The sequence below is a fragment of the Suricata suricatta genome, chromosome 16 (assembly GCF_006229205.1).
Source record: "Suricata suricatta isolate VVHF042 chromosome 16, meerkat_22Aug2017_6uvM2_HiC, whole genome shotgun sequence".
Classification (NCBI taxonomy): Eukaryota; Metazoa; Chordata; class Mammalia; order Carnivora; family Herpestidae; genus Suricata; species Suricata suricatta.
Genome location: NC_043715.1, coordinates 44,763,299 through 44,783,370, shown reverse-complemented (window position 1 = coordinate 44,783,370; position 20,072 = coordinate 44,763,299). Strand labels below are relative to the sequence as shown.

Here is a 20,072-nt window from a genome sequence, read left to right as displayed (position 1 = left end):
GGAGGGAGATGGGAGGAGGGGGATGGGGAGGAGGGAGATGGGGAGGAGGGAGAAGTGGAATGTGGGGAGGGGAGAGGGGGAGGTGGGGAGGAGGGGAATGGGGAGGGAGAGGAAGGGGATGAGGAAGAAGGAGATGCGGAAGGACAGGGAAGAGATGGGGGGGAGGGAGAGGAGAGAGATGAGAGGAGGGGGATGGGGAGGAAAATGGGGAGGAGGGAGATGGAGAGGAGAGAGGGTGGAGGAAGAAGAGGGAAATGGGGGGAAGGGAAAAGACAGAGGAGGAGGGAGATGGAGATGCGGCAGGAGGGAGATGGGGTGATGTGACAGCCGAAGGACTGTGGCCAGGGCAGGGACGGCTAGCCGCTGAGGGAGACAGGAAGGAAGGCCTGCAGGGTGCTCCCGCCCTCCCGGCTGCATGCCCTCAGAGCAAAGCACCCACCTTGGCCATTTTGCTCTTGTTGTCAGCAGTCAGAAATGACATGTTGTTGATCTCATTCTGGACCACGAAGTTCTGCTCCTCGCGCTTGAAGTTCTGGTGGGGGAGGCAGTGTCCGGATCAGCCAGGGCGTGAGGGTCGTGGTAAGGAGGGCCAGCGTGGGCGGGAACTCACGTGGGACTTGGACCAGTAGATGAAGATCTCGCCCACCATCCTGAACAGCTCCTCGGCGCTGGGATTGGGCTCCGTCAGCCAGTGTGCCCTGGGCGGGCAGGGAAGGGGGCCGGTAAGGGGTGGGGGCAGGAACCCTCAGGAGAGGACGCCGCGCGGGGAGCTCTCGGGGGAGGGGATCAGGGGGACCTGGAGATGCCAATGGGAGGGATGGCGTGGAGTTTTCTAGGGTAAGCTGGCCGTTCGGATGATTTTAACATCATAACTATTCCTTTAAAAAAGGAGTTCTTTTTTCTATCTCTAACCTTTTTATTAAGTATAACATAAAGTGTCAGCTTCATGATTATCACAAAGTGAACACACTTGTGCAACCACCATCCAAGTCAAGAAATAGGGGCGCCTGGGTGGCTCAGTCCATTAAGCGTCCAACTTCGGCTCAGGTCATGATCTGTGGTTTGTGACTTCAAGCCCTGTTTCGGGCTCTGTGCTGACAGCTCAGAGCCTGGAGCCTGCTTTCAATTCTGTGTCTGCCTCTCTCTCTCTCTCTCTGCCCCTCCCCTGCTCATGCTGTCTCTCTCTCTCAAAAATAATAAACATTAAAAAATTAAAAAAAAAAAGAAATAGAACATTTCCAGAAACCAGAAGTATCCTCGTCTCCCCGCCCCCAGCCACTCCTTTTTCCCTCCACTTAGATGACCCTTATCCTGACTGTTCTTGAAAGTTACATGAATAGATATAATAGGAACTCTGTTTTTACTTTCCTGGCTTCCTTCAACCTAACATTTGTTACCTTTATCCACTTCTAGTTGGTTCATTTTTGTTGCCATGTAGAATTCCGTGGTGGGAATGTGCTACAATTTACTTGTTCAAACTCTCTGACCCAGTGCATGGACTCCTGGGGACCTTCCCTACGGCAATACCCCCCATTCTGAGGACGAAGAGGGGTGTGCATGGGTACATGTAGCATTCATACCTCTACTCCCCCGTCTGCTCCCTTGGCAGGCATAGCTAATCAATCAGAGCCCCCTTTCTTACAAAGCCCTGATGCAACCTGAAAATTTTTCAACCAGGATGGAACTAGGAGTAGAAACGTATTCACTATATCTGGATTAGGCTGCCCCTAGGAGTTAATAATTCTTTAAATAGTGCTTCTGATTTTAGGGAGATGTTAGCAACTGGTTAATACCTGCTCTTGCTTTTGACTTAAAAAAATTGTTTTTTTATTTTTGAGAGAGAGAGAGAGAGAGAGAGCAGGAGCAGCGGGAGGATGCAGAGAGAGAGGGGAAGAGAGGATCTGAAGCAGACTCCAGACTTTGTGCTGTCAGCACAGAACCCATTGTGGGGCTTGAACTCACGAACCACAAGATCATGATCCGAACCAAAGTCAGATGCTTAACTGAGCCACCCAGGCGCTGCTGCTTTTGACTTAAAAAAATTTTTTTTTAATTTTTGAGAGAGAGAGAGAGAGAATATGAGCAGGGGAGGGGCAGAGAGAGAGGGGGACTGAGGGCCTGAAATGACAGCAGCAAGCCAGATATAGGGCTCGAACCCAAGAACTGTGAGATCAGGACCTGAGCTGAAGTTGGATGCTCAGTCGACCAAACCACCCAGGTGTCCCACTTGCTCTTGCTTTTCTAAAAGAGCTGTATCTGAGGAGAGTGCGGCTGGCCAGCTCTGGACCATCCTCCTTTCCCCTCAGGGACGGAGCCCACCTGAGCACTGGCCTCACTGCGCAAATCGGCCCCAAGCACCTGAGCCTGGGGGCAGCCTCCCTGGGGCTCAGACTTGCCGGTTAAATTGGTAGAAAGGGATCTGACGCCCGCGGGCTGGATTTTGGGGGCCCCAGGCAAGGTCAGGTGAGAACTGGAGAAAGTTTACAGAAACTCGGAAGGTGAGGGGCTCAGAGGGGCTCAGGGAAGCCGCAGGCCAGGCGACTGTGCGCGTGGCGGCGGGGGACTTGCTGACCTGTTGTTGTCCACATAGCGGATGAGCAGCGGGTAGAGGGCGTACAGGTCCCGGCAGAGCACAGAGAACTCGTCGCGCACCAGCAGCTCGCCCTCCTCGGCCTCGGCCTTGGCCTCCAGGCGCAGCTGCTCCTCCTCGGCCACCACCTTCCCTGCCCGCTTGCGCAGCCGCCCGATGGTGGGGATGAAGTGCGAGTGCAGGAGCTCGGGCCGGGCCCTGCTCACGATGGGCTGCGCGAACACTGCGGGGCCAAGCGCACCGAGGGGCACGTGCTACGGCCGCCTCCAGCAGCAGCACCTGACCTCTGACCTCTGACCCCACTCCTGACCTCGGGCCTGGCCTCCGACACAGCCCCTGCTCCCTGCTCCCGATCATATTCCTTGACCTGAGCCTGTGACCCCAGGCTGACTGAAGCCCCTGACCTCTGACCTCTCACCCTAGTCTTTGACCTCTGATCTAGCCCATACCCAGGCTCTTATCTCACTATATGATTAAAAAAATTTTTTTTTGATGTTTGTTTTTCAGAGAGAGAAAGAGAGAGACAGATAGAGCATGAGCAGGGGAGGAGCAGAGAAAGGAGGCACAGAATCCAAAGCTGACTCCAAGCTCTGAGCTGTCAGCACAGAGCCCGACGTGGGGCTCCAACTCACGAACTGCAAGATCATGACTTGAGCTGAAGTTGGACGCTCAACGGACCAAGCCACCCAGGTGCCCCTCACTATATGATTTCTGACTATGACCCTGGTTTCTTACCCCAGCCTCTGACCTCTGACCCTGGCCTCTGATCCCAGCCCCCAATCTCTAGCTTGACCCAACTCCTGACTGAGAACTTCTGAACCAGGTATCCCAACCCTTTGAAGCCTCATTTCTTGACCTCTGACCTACAAAGCCATCCACATCAGGGATCCTGACACTTGACCTGGTTCTGACCCTCCGTATAAGGAACCCAGGCCTCTGACCCAATTCCTAATAGTCTCCAAGGTTCCAGAAACTCAGAATCCAGCCCGGAGGACTCCAGGACCCATCCATCCACCCCAGACCCTAAGAGCCCGATTCTGACGCCCCGTGGTGACCCCTGGCCTTCTGCCCCTGAGAAAACCTGGACTCTGACTCCTCCCAACTCCCAGGAAAAGCCAGACCCTGGGATCTCCCAGGGCCCGGGCCCCAGCCCTCAGGAGCCTGGAGCTCCCCTGGAGCCCCGCTGACGCACCTGCGAGCCGCTTCATCCACGACGCCTCGTCAATGCCCAGGTTGTTGACGATGATTCGCAGGATGTTCCCCAGCAGGGAGTTGAGGTGGTCAGAGGTGACAGCTGTGCAGGGCGCGGGCGCCCCGGCGGGCAGGGCGGGAGGGGGGGCCTCGGGCCCACGCTCCCACCAGCGGGGCAGGTAGCTGCACAGCATGGGCAGTGTGATCTCGATGACATGTGGCATCTCTGTATAGCGGGCCCCCGACTCGGCCAGCCCCCCGATGTCCGCCATGAGCCGCTCCAGCACCGGGATGTCAGGACACATCTCCTCCACGCTGTTGGGGAGCCCCAGGACTGGGGTGCACAGGGCGGGTCAAGGTATTCCAACCTACCCCCCAGACCTCAGTGCCCCCACCACAAACCTGGGCCCCACAAGCTCCAGAATCCTCCAGTCTGGAGTGCCCCCAACCTGGGGCATCCTCAGCCCCCGGGGCCCCACGTGAGCTCTCCCCGGGGCCCCGCGCGGGGTATGACGTTTCCTGGCGCGGCCCTGGCCCCACACTACTTACTGGCCCGCTCCCGGGGAGACTTGGTGGTGTACACAGAGCAGGCGTTGTACTCGTTCAGCTGAGGCTCCAGGAATGCCACTGGCATGGCTGCCGCCAGGCGGGCCAGGCACTCCCCGAGGGCTGGCCGCAGCCTGGAAGAGGGGGCTGCTTAGCTCCCACACTGCCCCCTGCCTGGTCCCGGGTCCCAGCCCCCGTCTCCACAGAAGTGCCTCCCCCCCAGAACTCTTTGGAGCAAAGCTGCTGTCCACCGAAAGCATGCATGTGGCCTTTACTCTGGGTTCTTAAGAGCCCTGTTGCTCAACTACGACCCCAGCTCAGGAGAGCCCACCCACATGGGCACTGCGAGGGGCCCTCCCCAGTGCCCCCAGCGTGCTGGGTACCACCCTTATCTCTGTGTGCCTCTTGCTGGAGCAAGCTTGCAACCTGGCATCTGGGCCAGGGGCTGATGGGGCTTCCTTCACTGGCCTTCCCCTGAGTGCCCTCAAGTGGCCATGCCGGTGAACTGCAGCTGCCTCCGAGCATCTCTGTTGTGGAACACTGCATGTCTCTTCTGCTTGTCACACCCTCATATCTTCCCTGCTCCTTCCTTTCCTGGATCCCCCCAGTACCCACCCCAGCCCCAAACCATGGCTCCCTCTCCTTACTTTTCCACATAAGGATTCCTGGTGGTTCCCAGAGAGTAGATACTGCACAGCGTTCGGTAGCAAGAGACCTGGACGTCATCCACTAAGGAGGGGATGGGGGAGGGTCAGGGATGCACCCACCATCCCCATCCTCCCCCACCCTCCTCCCTCATCTCCAAATAATGGGTAAGAGCTGGGTGGTAGAGCCAGTCTGCCATTAACCAGCTTTGTGACTTGAGCAAAGCACCAACACTCTTGGCTTCAATTTCCCTTTTTATAAAATGGGGATACTAATAGTATCTTCCTCATGGGGTGGTTGTGAGGATCAAAAGAGTTAATGCTTGGAAACCAGTAGAAACAGGGCACACAACAGGCCCTCGGTAAAGGCTGTTCTTTCCTAGGAGAGGAGTCATGGATCTCTTTGATGATAGAGATAATCATTTGATGATCTCTTTGATGATTTCTCTTTCCAGAAAAATGCAAACAAACATCCAGTCCTGACTATAATTTTAGGTCATCCACTCCCACTGTCAGAAGGCGAGGTTAGGAACCTTAGCAACTTTGCAGATGTTTTGAAACAAAAAGAGGGCGAAGGGGAAGTTCTAGATTGAAGAGATTCCATGGACATAACAACCAAATGCAAGGAGAGAAACCTGACTGGATTCCGAATCTTTTTTTAAATCAAAGACATTTTGAGGATAACGAGGGGAGTTTAAGCACAGTCAGGTTAGGTGGTGATAATGCTATTGTGATTACGTGACAGGAGGTTCTCATTCCAGGAGGTGCAGACTCAGTATTTAGGGATGAGGTGTCACATTGTGTGCAACTTACATTCGAAAGTTCAACAAAAAGGTTTGCAAATACCTTCACCCATAAAGTGAAAGGTGAAACAAATGGGGCAAATTGTGAACAATTCTCTTCTTCTGACTCTTTTGGAAATTTTAAAATGCTCTAAATAGGGGCGCCTGGGTGGCTAAGTCAGTTAAGTGTCCAACTTCGGCTCAGGTCATGATCTCACGATGCATGGGCTCAAGCCCTGCATCGGGCTCTGTGCTGCCAGCTTGGAGCTTGGAGCCTGCTTCGGATTCTGTGTCTCCCTCTCTCTCTGCCCTACCCTACTCATTCTCTGTCTCTGTCTTTCTCTCAAAAATAAACATTAAAAAATTTTTAATTTTCTAAATAAAATGTGAAGGTGGGGGAAGTTTGACTTTTCTTACTTTTAGCAAAAGGCTCTAATTTCAAAGAAACAGTGAGCTGGGACATGGCTTCACTCTCGACCAGTCCCCACAGCCCAAGGCCCGCCGGCCCGTCCTGGACACCTTCCTTGGGTGTTCCCTGGGCCCTTCACAACCACCAAGTCCCAAACTGACCTTGACATCTCCCCTAAACTCGTTACTTCTCCCAATCCCTGTCTCCTGGAGACCCCACTGTCCAAGGGGCCCAGGCCAGGGCCTTGGGCTTCACTCAGGATGCCTCCCCTCCACTGTCCATCTCCTCGGCCTCCTGAACATCTCTCCCACCAGCTCCCCCTGTCCTTTCCCCCTGCTCCCCCCACGATCCAGACCACATCTCGTAAGCCTCTTTCTTTTGAGTACCTGACACCCCACTGGGTGTTGTGTCTTGCCTGTGTCTCATTAACGAAGGCTTGTTACACGCTGTGTGCATTAATGGCCCCAGATCCCAGGCTGGGTCCCACCACATGCGTGCCATTTGGTGGCATAAACATGGCAGACACTGCTAATGGACTCCCAATACCTGCTCTTAACTTTTTCCTGCTCTTTAGTAACAGGCCTCCAATATTTAGCTGGACACAGGACCTCCCAGAATGAAGGGGACACTCCCTCCCAGTGACACGTGGCCGCATGCTAAATTCTGGCCAATGAGATGGAAGCAAGCAGGTGTGACGCGGACCACTGCTACGTCATTCCTTTAAAAGAACTGCAGTGCCCCCCCCCTTTGTTCCCTCTTCTCCTACAGGCTAGGACGGGATGTAACAGATGGCGTGCCATCCAGACCCCGTGGATAAAGGCACCGCTTCCTGGATGGCAGGGAGCCTGGGCTTCTGACGTGGTGATGTGCTCATAGGGAGGCTCTTACATGAGAAAGAGATACATTTCTTTCTTGTTTAAGCTACAGTGATTTAGAATCTTTTGTTAGAAGCTGCTGAACTCAGGGGCGCCTGGGTGGCTCAGTCGGTTCATTATCCAACTTCGGCTCAGGTCATGATCTCACGGTTTGTAGGTTGGAGCCCCATGTCCGGCTCTGTGCTGACAGCTCAGAGCCTGGAGCCTGCTTCCGATTCTGTGTCTGCCCCTCCCCTGCTCGTACCTGTCTCTGTCTCTCAAAATAAGTAAATGTTAAAAAAAAAAAAAAGCTACGGAACTCACATCCCCATCAACGCATTCTGTTACCTACTAATTCACTGAACACACACTCAGACACCTGGGGATCCTGTCTTAGCTGAATTGCACCCCACCCCCAGCCCTGCCCTCGGGGCCAGGGGTCCTTACAGATGACGTCGTCTCCGAACTGGTGCTGGGCGATGTGCTGGAAGAGCGTGGTGAGGACCGGCAGCAGGGCCACGGTGGTGTAGGTGAGGTTCTGGCCTACACCCTTCACCTGCGTGCGCGCCTGCGACACCTTGCCCAGACGAAGGTTCTCCACCATCTTCTCGATGTCCTCTGAGGCGCTCTCAAAGAAGGAGCGGAGGCCGGCCTTCACGATCTCGGGGCCAGACTTCATCACCGTCCTAGGAGGGAAGCCAGGGAAGGCCAGTTCTAGAATCTGGGATTCCAGATTCCAGGAAGTCGAGGAGAACAGGGCTCTGGGGTGGGAGTGGGCACCGGGCCCCACACCTGGCATCCAGGGAGCGTGCCAGGATGTGAAGACAGTTGACCACAGCTGGAGCATCTGTCCCTGGGAAAGGAAGACGGGCCAGGGTGAAGGAAGGGCTACTAGGGCAGTGCCTTCCTCTACATCCACCTACCCCCACCCCACCGCTCCACCTGGACCCCCATGGGCCCTGGTCCTTCCCCAGACCCGCTCTGCCAGTGCCTCCCCCATCCCAGCCCTGACACCTCGGGCCATCACTGCCTGGGGATGAATCTGTGTCCCCAGGGGCCCGGGGGCCGCATGAGGGCAGGGCCCAACACTGTCCCAGGCACAACCCTGTCCCCAGGACTCCTCAGTCCATGTCCAGAGGAACAAGACAGCAAAGGCTGTTCACAGTGAGGCCTGAACCGGGAAGTGTTTCTTCAAGGTGGGGTTGGCGATTGCAGGGCGGGGGGGAGATTCGGGAGAAGAGCTGGGGGCGGGCAGGGGCCTACTTACCGAAGAGAGAAACTCGGTGACGCACAAGAGCTGCAAGCTTGCAGAAGAGGCTGAAGAAAAAAAGGGACGGAGGGACGGGCGAAACAGTGAGGACAACCACAGGACAGGGACAGCAGTGATGCAGTTCGGGGGACAGGGACGGAGGGACAGAAGACACAGCCAGGACGTAGGATGGTGGGGAAGAGAACCAAGGCAACAGGAAGGGTCGGGGAGGGGCAGGGAGATGAGCAAGTTTGAGAGTAATGGGCAGAAACGGGGATGCTGGGGATGGGGAGGCTGGGCTGCCTTTGTGACAGGGTGACCAATCTGTCCCATTTGCCTGAAAGTCCCATGTCCTGGGAAACCCTTCGGTCCTGGGCACAAGAGGACAGGGGGTCACCCTCCATCTTCAGTCACCTCTGCAGGTAGAGTGGTCGGTGCCCAACACCCAGGACAGAGCTCATATGGTCCCAGGTTGGCAGGAAAGGGTCCAGGATTACAATCCTGTGAGGCGGGGGGGCCGGGTCAGAGGCCACAGGGAAGCCCACCTGGTGATCATTTCCTTCTCCTTGTTGGAGGCATGGCCGCCACTGCCCAGCACTTTGGCCGGTGTGGACAGGAAGTAGAGGCAGTGGTTGGTGAAGTACTGGTTGATCAAAGGCAGCAGGATCTGGGGGCGAGGTGGGGAAGAGATGAGGGGGGCTGGGTGAAGGGTTGGGGAGTCCACAGTCCCCAGCCCCCTCCAGCTTCTCAGCCCACCTCTCACCTTGGCAAAGAACTTAATCTCCTGTTCGTGTGGGGACTTTTCCACTCGTCCACTGCTGACCACAGCCTCTGGTGGGGGAGGGAAAAGAGGGGTGATGGTGGGTTCAAGGCTGGGGAACTCAGGGTGTGCCAATGGAGGGAAGGGACTCTGGGGCAAATGTAGGAAAAGATGGGAGATTAATTCTTGGTATAAAGTCACCTCTGTTGGCTTTTAGTAAACCTCTCTCTCCTATCTTTTATGTGAGTCCCCCTAGCTCCTTGATCAAACCCTTCCTGAGGCTGAAAATGAGTAAGAGGCTAAAGTAGGATGGAGTAAGGTCATGGAACATCCGCTTCCTCACAGGCCCTTCCTGAACTCCAGTACTTGGCACTGAGTCGACGTGGAATGAATGAATGAGTGAATGAGACAAGAAGCCAATGTTGACAGACTAGAATTCATTTTAAAGTGGAAATCCATTTCAGATAATAATAACGGTGACAGTAATAATGAATGCTGGCTCCTCTTATTAAACACTTGCTCTGGCCCCGGGAGCAATGCCTTTGCACAGTCCCCTCCTCCGACCTTGGAGGTCTGTAGTTGGTCCCTCGCCTTCATTTTACAGATGAGGAAACAGACTCAGCCCAGGCAGCCCAGCAAGAACAGGACAGAACTGTGGCCGGTTATGGTGGACAGATGGGGAAACTGAGGCACAGAGAGGCGAGGGAGTTGCCCAGAGGTGCTCAGTGTGGAGAATCAGCACGTGGGATTCGAGGCAAGGTGTGTAAGTTCTGCTGTTCCACTCATCTGAAGGGGCCCGGGGGTCCTGGGTGGTTCTCAGGGGGAATGCTGGGAGGGATTCTAGGGGCCAGTTGTGATTCTTAGTGGAACGTAAGAGGCATGCGTGGGGCATACCAACAGCCTCTGTCCTCAAAAGAGATCCACACCTGCCCAGTCCTCACCTTCTCTGGTCCCTACGCCCAGAGTCGGTCCCTGGTGCAGTCAAGGGGAGTCTGTGGGCACCTGAGGCAGCCCAGGGCTCTCTCCTGCTCAGAACCCTCCCAGGGTGCCATTCCACTTGGGTAAAAAGCCACAGTCCTCCCCAGGCCTGCAAAGCCCTATGTGATCTGCCCCATCTCCTCCCGCTCTCCCCACTCAGTCACTCTGCTTCAGCCACTTGGAGCCCCTGCTTCCCCAAGGGACTGCTCAGAACCTTCGCACTGGCTGTTCCTCTGCCTGGAATATTCTCGGACATCTGGCCAGCTCCCTCCCAGCTCCTTCAAGGTCTTTCTGAATCCTCTATCTAAATTTTAAAGGGCTCCATCCACCCAACCCCCACTCCCAATCTTCCTCAGCTGGCTCTAGTGTAGTCTTCTTCCCAAAACACTAACTGCCTTCTAAAAACCCAAGGTATCTGCCGTTAATCGTCTGAATGCACCACAGGAATGTAAATGCAGGAGGAAAGAATCTTTGTCTCATTCACTGCTGTGTTCTCAACACCTGGAACAGTGTCTGGCACAATAATGAGGCGGACAAGAAATGCATGCGCCGGGTCCTGGGGTGAACCTGCAGGTATGGCAGGCATGGAGTGGGATTCCCCCATACCCAGGTGAGCGATAAACTCCTGGGAAATGTCCATCCAGCGCAGCAACTGCTGCAGGAAGCCAAAGGCGAAGCGTTTCTCAATGGAAGACGTGTCCAGCTCCATGTCCTTAAGGCCTCTGCGTGGACAGGCACAGAAGGGTCAGCCCAGAGGCAGGCCCGCCCTGTTTCCCACTTCTCTCCAGTTCCCCTCTGCTTCCCTTCACCCACCGCTTGCAGGCTTCGGCCCCACGCGTTCCTAACAGTTTCCTGGCCCCGCCTCCCCTCCTCGGGCCCCGCCCTCTCAGCCTACTCCCCTCCCAGGCCTTTCGTCTCTTCCCCAGGCCTAGCCCCTCCCCTCTCTGGCCCCATATAGTGCCCCAAGCCCCCCCTCTTAGCCTCCTCCCCTCCCAGGTCACAACTCTCCTCCCGTGGCCCCTTTCCTCTCGGACTTGCTTCCTGCTCTGAGGCCCCACCCGTCCAGGCTTCCTCCCACCCCAACTCTCCAGGCCCCACCCTTCTTTCTCTGGCCCCACCTCTGCTCTCCAGGCCCTACCCCTCTCAGCCTCCTCCCTTTTCTGCCCCCCCCACCCCCCAGCTTTTCCCAGTTTTCGCCTGGCTGGCTCCTCTCACATTCCCCGCTCCTCCCTGGCCGGGCTTGCAGCCCACGTGCCTGGTGACAGCATAGCCGTTCATCTGCAGGAACTTTAGCAGTTCCTGGGCCTTCTCCCGGTCTCGTGCCTTCTCCTTGGCTGTAAGGGTGTCGTAGGGGACCAGCAGGGGATGGGTCCCACCGCCTGGAGCAGCAAAGACCAGAAATCAGAGGACTGGGGATACCCAGGCCACTCTCATTTACGTGGTTCTTGCTGCTGGGAGCATGTATAATTATAGTAATAAAAACAGAGGTAAGAATAACCAAACATGGCTTTCAGATGATCGTCATATGCTCACCACAACCGTATGGTAGTAGATGTTATTATGGGGCAGGGGACGGGGTGGTGAAAGCAATTGTCCAAAGTCACACGACTCTAACTTAGGCCGTCAGGACTCTTGGAGCTAGGGGACTTCGGTGCAGAGGGGTCTGTGTGGGATGGACGCCCTCACCTTTGGCCTCCAGCTCCTGCTTCTTCTTCCGCCCCCACGTGTTGTGGTAATTTTCCGCCAGTTGTTCTGCCATGGCCTGGGAAGGGACGAAAGAGTCAAGGCCCAGACTGAGGACGTCCTCCCCAAGCCCAACACACACCTCCATGCCTCCAGATAAAGGATCAGCGGCCTCACCTGCAGCTCCCGGGACAGGGTAACTCCGCTGAGATCGGGGGGCTGGGGGTTGTAGCCTTCTCGCGGATCGTAGGTCTGGGAGGACAAGGGAGAGATGGGGGTGCTTGGTGGGCTAGCAGGAAGCCCGGGCCCCAACACAGTTTGCCCTCTCTGCCTGGCCTTAGACCCCGGATCTTCGCCCTCCCATAAGGCCCTGTCGCTAAACCACGCCCTCCTCTCCTCTGCCCTTTGCAGTTCAGACCCACGCCCACTACCTTCCCAGATCTCAGCCTTGGAGGGCATCTGGCTCCGGGGCTTCAGGATTCCCCTGACCCCCCCCCGCCACATCGCTCCCTCTGCCCTTCTCAACCCCATCTCCTGCATGGCCCCACCCCTCCTGGCCCCGCCCCTTGTCCTAGCCGTTCACCGCCTCCCATGACCCCGCCCTCTGTCCCGGCCCCGCCCCCACCTGGGCACTTTGGGATATCTTCCGCGTTTTCTTCTTTTCTGTCTTCTCCTCCTCACCCTCCCTGGCCTTCTCAATCGTCCATTCCCAGGCAATCATAGCCTTCAAGGACTCCTTGATGGGCCAGCGGTAAATCTCTTTGTCCTGGGATGGGCAGGAAGGCGGGGAGTTGGTGAGATGGGATGGGAGGGAGGGAGAGGTAGGAGTCCCTGCCTCAGGCTTCCTGGACTCCAGTGTCCTAGGAAAGGGAAAGCCTCCACTACGTGGCTGGGGGGAAGTGGTCCAGCTCGGATTCGAACCCAGGCCTCTTACCTGCTCGGTAACATAGCCTCCCAAACAAACTCTCATTATCGTGTTTTACACTGGAGACTCTGAGAAGTTAAGTGGCAAGGTCAAGGAATCAAATCTGACTCTAAGAGAAGGAACACTAGAAGGGCGGGGTCTGGGGGAGGAGCCAAGTTTGCGGGAAGGCAGAGTCCCTGGATGAAGGGCCCTAACCCACGGTTCCAGCTAGATCCAAGCAGAAGAAGCTGCCTCCCTCCTCTCCGAACGCTCGAATTGGGAGGTTTCATTTTGGACCCTCAGCACTGGGCCCCAAGACTTGCTCACCTTCTCTGAAAAGGTCTTATAGGGCCTCAGCATGGGGTGGGTCTTCAGTTCCTCATCTATGTTCTCCCCATAGGACCAGTTGTTCTGGATCTGGAGGTGGAGAGGGGACAGATAGAGGCAGTGCCACTACGGAGCTGGGGGTGGGGGCGGGGTGAGGGGGAGACAGCAGAGTGGGAGACACGGAGGGAAACCCTGGAGGGGCGGAGGGCTCCGGAGGCGGCTTTGGGGTCTCGGAAGAGTTTGGGGTCTCAGGGAAATCTGGAGCCTCATGGAAGACCTAGGTCTGGGGGGAAGGTAGGGTCTTGAGAAAGGCCGGCAGGAACGGGGGCTGCTGGGAGGTGGGGGGAGGCCCCTGACACCAACCTTGTCGAAGGCCCACTTCTCATGCGTATATTCCGCAAACTTGTTAATGAAGGAGTCCAGCTTCTCTGGGATGATCACACTATGAGGGGGGAGAGGATGGGCAGACATTAGCACGGCCCGTCCTTCCATGTCTGAAACCTTCTCCCTCTCCCAGCCCCCACCCTGCTCCTGCCCCCAGGCCTCTCACTTGAGGGTCTCCACGGGCCGAGGGTCAAAATTGCCTTCAGCATCCACTGTGGCCTTTTTCTCGGCCTTGGATGAGTATGAGGCGTCCACGTAGTCGGGGGGCAGGGCCCCTGCGATGGCGCACAGACAGGGCATGGCCATGCGGTATAGCTCGGGATCATATTTCTGGGAAGGCAGGGGTGGGGGGGTCACTGCAGGCCTGGCTGAGCCTTCAAATCTTGGAGCCCCAGGACCCCAAAGTCACCCTTCCAACAATCCACCCTCCTCCCTGAGCCCCCAGACATCAGTTATGATCTCTCTCCCTGAAACCCCAACCTCAGCCCACCTGGCCTCTCCAGACCGCCCCTGTATCCCCCCTCTCCAAGCCCCAGATGCTAAGCAGCCCATGGCCTCTTCCATAACAGCCAAACCAGAGCCCCAGTTCATAGATTCCCCGGGATCCAAACCTGCAGAACTAGCTCCCTTTCTGACCGCCCCTCCCCCCGCCCCACCCCACCAAATTCATTAATTTCACTCTGGATCTCCCAACATTGGGCCCCAAACCCTCCATGCAGGCTCCTTTCAGCCCCTCCTCCCCACCCACATGCCCAGACCTTATGGGCCAGTGAGTCAAAAATGCCCCAGAAGAGTTTACGAGTGAGGTGCAGCTCTTCCTCTGAGGTGACCCCGAAGTTAGCCCAGCCTGTGGGGAGGCAGTAATACTTCCAGCAGCGCTCATAGTGATTGGTGAGGAGCTGGGTGGGAGCAAGAGGGGGACACACAAATGAGAGGCACGTATGTCTAGGTGGCAGGCAAGAGCCGAGGAGGCCACTGCTTTTAAATCATGAAGGAGACATGGATTATGCAAGTAATGCTAATGAGGGAAAATAGTATGCTTACTGGGGAAGGGTTGGGACCCATTTGTTATGCAAATTTAACATGCTAATTTGGAGTCAGATAGGCATTTGGCCAGGGCTGGATTTGGCCAGTGCTACTTTCCACAAATAAGTAGGTTAATATTAACCCGTGGGTAGGGTTGTGTGCAAAGGGACGTTGGGACAGAGTGATCTGAATGTGAATTTCCATGGCAAACAAATCTAAGCAGAGCCCCATGCAAATATATGGTAATTGGGAAGAGAACCTCCATATCCAATAGGCAAATCTGAAGTGGGGGCTGAATTAGATGTATTCGGTAGACCAGTCAAGATAAGGGGTATCTCCTTATGCTAACCAGCATGCATATGGAAAAAAATAATAAACTGTAAATATTCAGAATAGCTGTGTATTCAAATGAACGCACTCATTCAAAAAGCGTAAGACTGGTGGTCTGGGGCTACAAATACCAATGCTAATCAGGAAAAGGAGTGTCCTCCATGCAAATATGTGCTAATTTAGGCGAGGGCTGGCTCACTGTTAGGCAAATTAAACGCTAATTAGGGAGCGTTAGAGGCACGCGTGACGCCAAGTGGCTGTCCTGGAAATCCTAGCGTGGCTATGAGAATGTTTCCTCGGGGACGCTGCGCTCACTTTGCGGGTTAACTGGGCTAGGCGAGGGAGGGGGGAAGGGGGAGCCCCGGGTCCCGAGGGCTGGCCCTCACCTTGAGCGGCATCTTGGCGAACTCGTTAAGGATGGGCACGTCGAACACCAGGCGCCGCAGCAGGTGCTGCAGCATGGACGGGCGGATGTACCTGCGGACACACGCGCGGGGCAGTGGCGTCTCACCCCCGGGCCGGCCGACCCCCCCCCCCGCCGCGGCCCCCCCCCCTCCCCGCCCGGCCCCACCGCACCTGCAGAGCGACATGAGACATTCCTCGATGACGTCGCGCTGCGCCTTGGTGAGCGAGCGGCCGCGGGACAGGCGGTACACCGTGTGGAGCATGGAGTCCACCATGATGGCGCGGTGCTCCGTCCCCGCGAAGAGCGGCGCGCACTTGGTGATGAGCGGCAGCACCGCCAGGCACAGGTAGCGGTTGAGCGCCAGCGCCATCTCCGTGGTGCTGAAAGTGGCCTGGGCAGCAGGGCGGGGGCGTCAGGCCTCGTTGCGCTCCTGGCGTCGCCCTGGCTTCCCCTCTAAACCTGCTCCTCCCGGTCTCTGTTATTACTTTGACCCACGCACATTTTCAAACACACCAAAGCCGAGGAACCAAGGCATGAGCCCTCTTACCCAGAGCTGACGGTCCTGCCCATAGTTCTGCATGTTTATATCCTCTCCACCCTGGCGTTTTCTCCTGTGATATTTTTTATACAGCCCCAGCCGTCTACCCCTCTACCCATAGATATTCAAATACTATCTCCATTCAGACACCTGCTTCCGTTTAACATCCCTTGCTGCCATTTTCACACCTAACAGAACTAACAATCCACATAAGATCCACCATCAACTTTCTCCAAGTGTCTCAACAATTGCGTTATATTTAGCTGGGATTGTTTGGACCAGGGCACCGGGGAGGCCCACATATTTGCTTTTGGCGGCTGGGTCTCAGGTCTTTTCATCTGTGATGGTCTCTTTCCTCCTCTTTTTAATGCTATTTATTTGCCAGAAAAATTGGATCATTTATCCACGAGTTTCCCATACTTTGGTTTCAGCACGTCCCGTCCCGGTGGGGTCCTTTCTAACTTGTTCTTCTGCCCTCTGTATTTCTGATAAACTGGCAGTTACAGATCCAAGCTGCAGAGTGTCCCCCTTCCCAGGAAACAGCCAACAGCTATTTCTCCCATCTTAAGAAGAATCTCCTGTTGGCGAAGGTCACGCGTCTGGCGTGTGGTCATTCCTCTGCCTTCTCTGTTACCAACCTGTGCAAAGAATTGTTGGCCCCCACTGTCTCCAATACCTCCCCTGCCAGCCCCTCGTAAACTCTCTCCAGTAAGGCTCTCCCCCCGCGCCTCCCTGAAAGGGCTTACCCAGGTCTCCAGTGACCTCCGTTTGGCCACACCAGTGGTCACGTTCTCAGTCCTCATCTTACTTGGCTTTGTCCCCCACTATTATCTACCTATATAACTATTAAACATCTATATCACAACCATTAGTGTTGCTGTTGAGGGCAGGTCTTTGTCTCCTTGGTGCTGAGCCATCACTGAGAAGGATTATTTCTTAAATAAGAAAGATGAGATGTTGAAGATTTCCACCCACCCTCTCCCAGATCTCCGAGTTTCTCTTGGGTTTATTTTCTCTCTTGATGGGGGGTTGGGAGGGAGGATTATGATACGTACACATGCCCAGAACAGCCAGAAGCACTGCTGCTAGGCCCTTGACCTGCATCCTCTCTGGGGGCGGGGAGGGTGGCTGGGCTGGGCTGCTCACCGTGTCCAGCGAGGCGGCTGCCCGCATGTCGGGCAGGAACCCCACGTCCAGCACATGCAGCAGGAAGTCTTGGTTCTCGATGCCATACACCCGGTCCAGGAAGAGCACCATGGATGCCTTGTGGTCCGGCACGAAAGAGGCCGACATCTTTGGCTGTACCAGAGCCCCATCTGTGGGCCACAAGGGCAGGGGGTCAGGGGTGCCCTTTGGACCCATCCGCTTCCTCCCCAGCATCCCTTCCTTGCTGACTCCTGCCCACTCTGCACCTTTGCCCAGCGTAGGGATCTGCAGAGGGAGGCTGATGATGCCCACAAGGTCATCCAGGGGCACAAGGGAGCGCAGGATGGCGCGGATCCGCAGTGCCTCGCCCTTGCCGGCTTGGATTAGCTGAAAAACGGAAGTGGGCATGTCATCCGCACCTTCTGCCCCATTTGGTCATCAGTCGATCCATCCCTTCCTGACCCACTGGCAGGCAGAACACGACTCCTGGTGGGGCGAGCTCTTGAACTTCCAGCCCTGACCCCTCTGTTCCCACTGCTCCTCTACTGAAACCCTGGCTGTCCCTGGCTCTCAGTGCTCGGTTCTGCTCGCTGGAGTTCCGTGAGAGTCAGGCGGAGGGCTGTCTTGGTCACTGGGGCGTCCCCAGGATTGACTAGCCTAAGACCACCCACATCGCGAGAGGCCCAGCTGCAGAGGTTCCAGGTCAGCCACAGGTGCCCCTCCCTGTCCCTGGACCTCCGGGTCTCACGTGCATCTCCGGCGCACAGCGTCCCAGCAGGTCGATTAAAGCAGCGTAGAAGGACATGATGGCGTGCCCCAGGTGCACCCGGTTCTCCTCGGGGGGCTCCTCCCCAAAGCTGCAGAAGGAGGTGGGTGCCACGTGGGGGAGGCAGCGAGGGGCACAGGGAAGATGGGCTCTTCGGCCGAGCAGGGGGTGGGAGACTCACTGCTCACGCCGCCGGTCCCTGCGGACGCCTGGGCCATCCCGCGCCGGGTCCTCAGAGATGCGAATGGCCTCTTCGATGGCGGCCAGCAGCCCCGAGCCGCCCTCGCCCCGCAGGGCAGGCCCGAAGCACTCCGGCTTGCGGATGAGCAGCCGCACCACCACGTTCGCGTTCTCCTCCACACTCTCACCTGGCGGCTCCGGGGGTCCGGAGGCCTCATGAGCCACTGCCCCGGGGCCCAGCCCTGGCAGCCCAGGACCCAGCAGCTGAAGGGTTAACACCAGACCCCACTGGCCTCTGGACCCTGTCCCAGCCGACCTGGAGGAATCCCTGCCCAGGCTAGGCCTGTGGCCCAGGATGGCGACCACACCCTGCGGAAGGTTGGCTCAGGGACCCCAGCCTCCTGCGCTGCCACCCCCGACTCCTGACTCACCGTTGACGAAGACGGCAAAGCGCAAAAAGTCCAGGTAGCGCTCACCGCCAATAGGGTTCCAGCCGATGTCTGGGTACCCTTTGGCCAGGAGCATGGGGCAGCTTTGAAGGCCACAACCCGCCAGGTAGGACACCACCTGCGAGTGGAGAGGGGCTCAGACCAAGGCCAGACCCACACCACCTCCTCCCTGAGCCTCGCATCCCTGCCCATCGCTGGAGCTGTGCGACCTTATTCATGCCTGGATCTCTCAGCAAACAATAATCCTCACCCCCACCCTCATCTCCCACCTGGACCATCACACGGTCTCCTTCCTGGGCTCCTTGCTACCCCAGTCTGTCCCCCACGCACAGAAGGACCCTGCAAACAGCCTGAGTCAGATTATGTCCCCTCCCTGCTTAGAACCCTCCTGTGACACCACCTCGCTTCAGGTAAAATCCAGAGCCCCCACAGAGGCCCACAGGACCGTCTGGACAATCTTCCCTGTTCACCTCCTTGCTCTCACTTCCCACCCCTCACCCCTCACTCCCTCTGCTCTAACTAAACTGGTCTCAAACTCATGAAACTCACTTCTGCCTCAGGGCCTTTGCACTGGCTGTTCCCCTGCCTGGAATGCTCTTCTCCCTGACGCCCATATGGCCCCTCTCCTCCTTCAGAGCTTTACTTGAAAGTCACATTCTCAGTGAGGCATTCTCTGATCACACTTGTCTAAACTTGAACACCCTCCTGACACTTGCTATTTCTCTTCCTGCTCTCTCTTTTCATCCTTAACACGTGTCACTAGCTAATACCCTATGTGTTTTCCTTATTCATCTTGTTTCTTATCCCTCTTCCCAACTAGAATGTCAGCTTCAGGAGGACAAGGATTTTTGATTGTCTCAATCACTGTCATACCCCTGCTGCCTTGTACAGGTTGGCACATAGTAGGCATTCAGTAAATGTCTGTTGAGTGAGTGTAATGCTATACAGGTACTGAACCCTAGAGCCCATGCCCTTCATTGCTACACACAGAAGTGGGGGATGGGGATGGGGGAAGTACGGGCGGAGGGGGGGGAGAATGTGCCAAGGTCATGCAGCTGCGGGAGGGTGAAGCATGGATTTGCACTCGACCCCATGAGTGACTGGGTCCTTGTTCTTTCCCTGCAAATTAGTCCCCTTCTGCTTCAATCATGGACCATCCTAATTAGTGGGTCCCAAATTAGCAGGTGCCCCAAGGGGCCAGGCAGGGGCCAGCCTCCCCCTTCCACACCTTCTCCAGGTCCTGCTCCTGCAATGCCAAGGCCAGCTCATTGTTGTCGATGACGGAGGCAGCAGCCACGTCCAGAGGCGTGGAGCCCTGCATGCCTGTGAAGGTGAGAGGCAGAGAGAGTGCTCTTCAGAGGCATGTAGTTGACAGGCTCACTCCTGCCTGTCTCACCTCTGCTTGGAAGCCCTCCTTGACCATCCCTTTTACTGCCTGGGTCAGGTGCCTCCTCTGGCCTGTGCTTCCCCCTCCCAGGGCTGACCACCCTGGGCTGTCACTGTCTTCCACACTGCACTGTGAGCCCGTGAGGGCCAGGGCCAGGACTGTCTGCATGGACCCTCAGCACTGCTCATTAAGGGCTGCCTCCAGGGTAGGCTGAGGATGAGTGTTTGTTGAATGACTGAACAAGTGAGGGAGCAGAGATGGATGCCTGGATAGACTGCTGAGAGCGGGTCCTGGGGAACAGCTCCCCGCCGCCCTGTCCTGGGCTCGGGGTTCTCACCCAGGCCAATGCCACTGTTCTCCAGCAGGTAGCTCAGGTGGTCAAACATGGAGCGCTGGTTCTGCCGGCTGATGCGACAGAAGTAGCAGAGGAAGCGGCAGCAGCTTGTCACCATCTTGGGGAAGCGGATCTCCTGGGGCAGGCAGAGTGGGCGGTGGTCAGGGCTCACCTGCTGTGGCCCCCTGCCCTGAGCTCCTGGCCCCACG

At 56.6% G+C, this 20,072-nt stretch overlaps 1 protein-coding gene across 1 annotated transcript in view; it reads right to left on the bottom strand.

Moving 5' to 3' along the window:
• The window catches only part of RYR1 (ryanodine receptor 1), an 89,356-nt gene that overhangs the window by 28,512 nt on the left and 40,772 nt on the right, over positions 1-20,072 (bottom strand). Inside the window, exons 40-68 of the mRNA XM_029926159.1 lie at positions 19,867-19,999; positions 19,371-19,465; positions 18,125-18,260; positions 17,695-17,881; positions 17,496-17,604; positions 17,014-17,134; positions 16,748-16,917; positions 15,234-15,454; positions 15,044-15,134; positions 14,060-14,200; positions 13,468-13,631; positions 13,281-13,359; positions 12,918-13,007; positions 12,312-12,452; positions 11,864-11,938; positions 11,690-11,765; positions 11,259-11,382; positions 10,610-10,725; positions 9,029-9,096; positions 8,811-8,932; positions 8,284-8,333; positions 7,809-7,869; positions 7,464-7,702; positions 4,975-5,056; positions 4,331-4,461; positions 3,783-4,115; positions 2,573-2,813; positions 611-698; positions 440-532 (exon numbers count right to left, since the gene is read on the bottom strand). Coding sequence (XP_029782019.1) covers positions 440-532; positions 611-698; positions 2,573-2,813; positions 3,783-4,115; positions 4,331-4,461; positions 4,975-5,056; positions 7,464-7,702; positions 7,809-7,869; positions 8,284-8,333; positions 8,811-8,932; positions 9,029-9,096; positions 10,610-10,725; positions 11,259-11,382; positions 11,690-11,765; positions 11,864-11,938; positions 12,312-12,452; positions 12,918-13,007; positions 13,281-13,359; positions 13,468-13,631; positions 14,060-14,200; positions 15,044-15,134; positions 15,234-15,454; positions 16,748-16,917; positions 17,014-17,134; positions 17,496-17,604; positions 17,695-17,881; positions 18,125-18,260; positions 19,371-19,465; positions 19,867-19,999 — 3,777 coding nt within the window. The remainder of the gene's footprint in view (positions 1-439; positions 533-610; positions 699-2,572; positions 2,814-3,782; positions 4,116-4,330; positions 4,462-4,974; positions 5,057-7,463; positions 7,703-7,808; positions 7,870-8,283; positions 8,334-8,810; positions 8,933-9,028; positions 9,097-10,609; positions 10,726-11,258; positions 11,383-11,689; positions 11,766-11,863; positions 11,939-12,311; positions 12,453-12,917; positions 13,008-13,280; positions 13,360-13,467; positions 13,632-14,059; positions 14,201-15,043; positions 15,135-15,233; positions 15,455-16,747; positions 16,918-17,013; positions 17,135-17,495; positions 17,605-17,694; positions 17,882-18,124; positions 18,261-19,370; positions 19,466-19,866; positions 20,000-20,072) is intronic.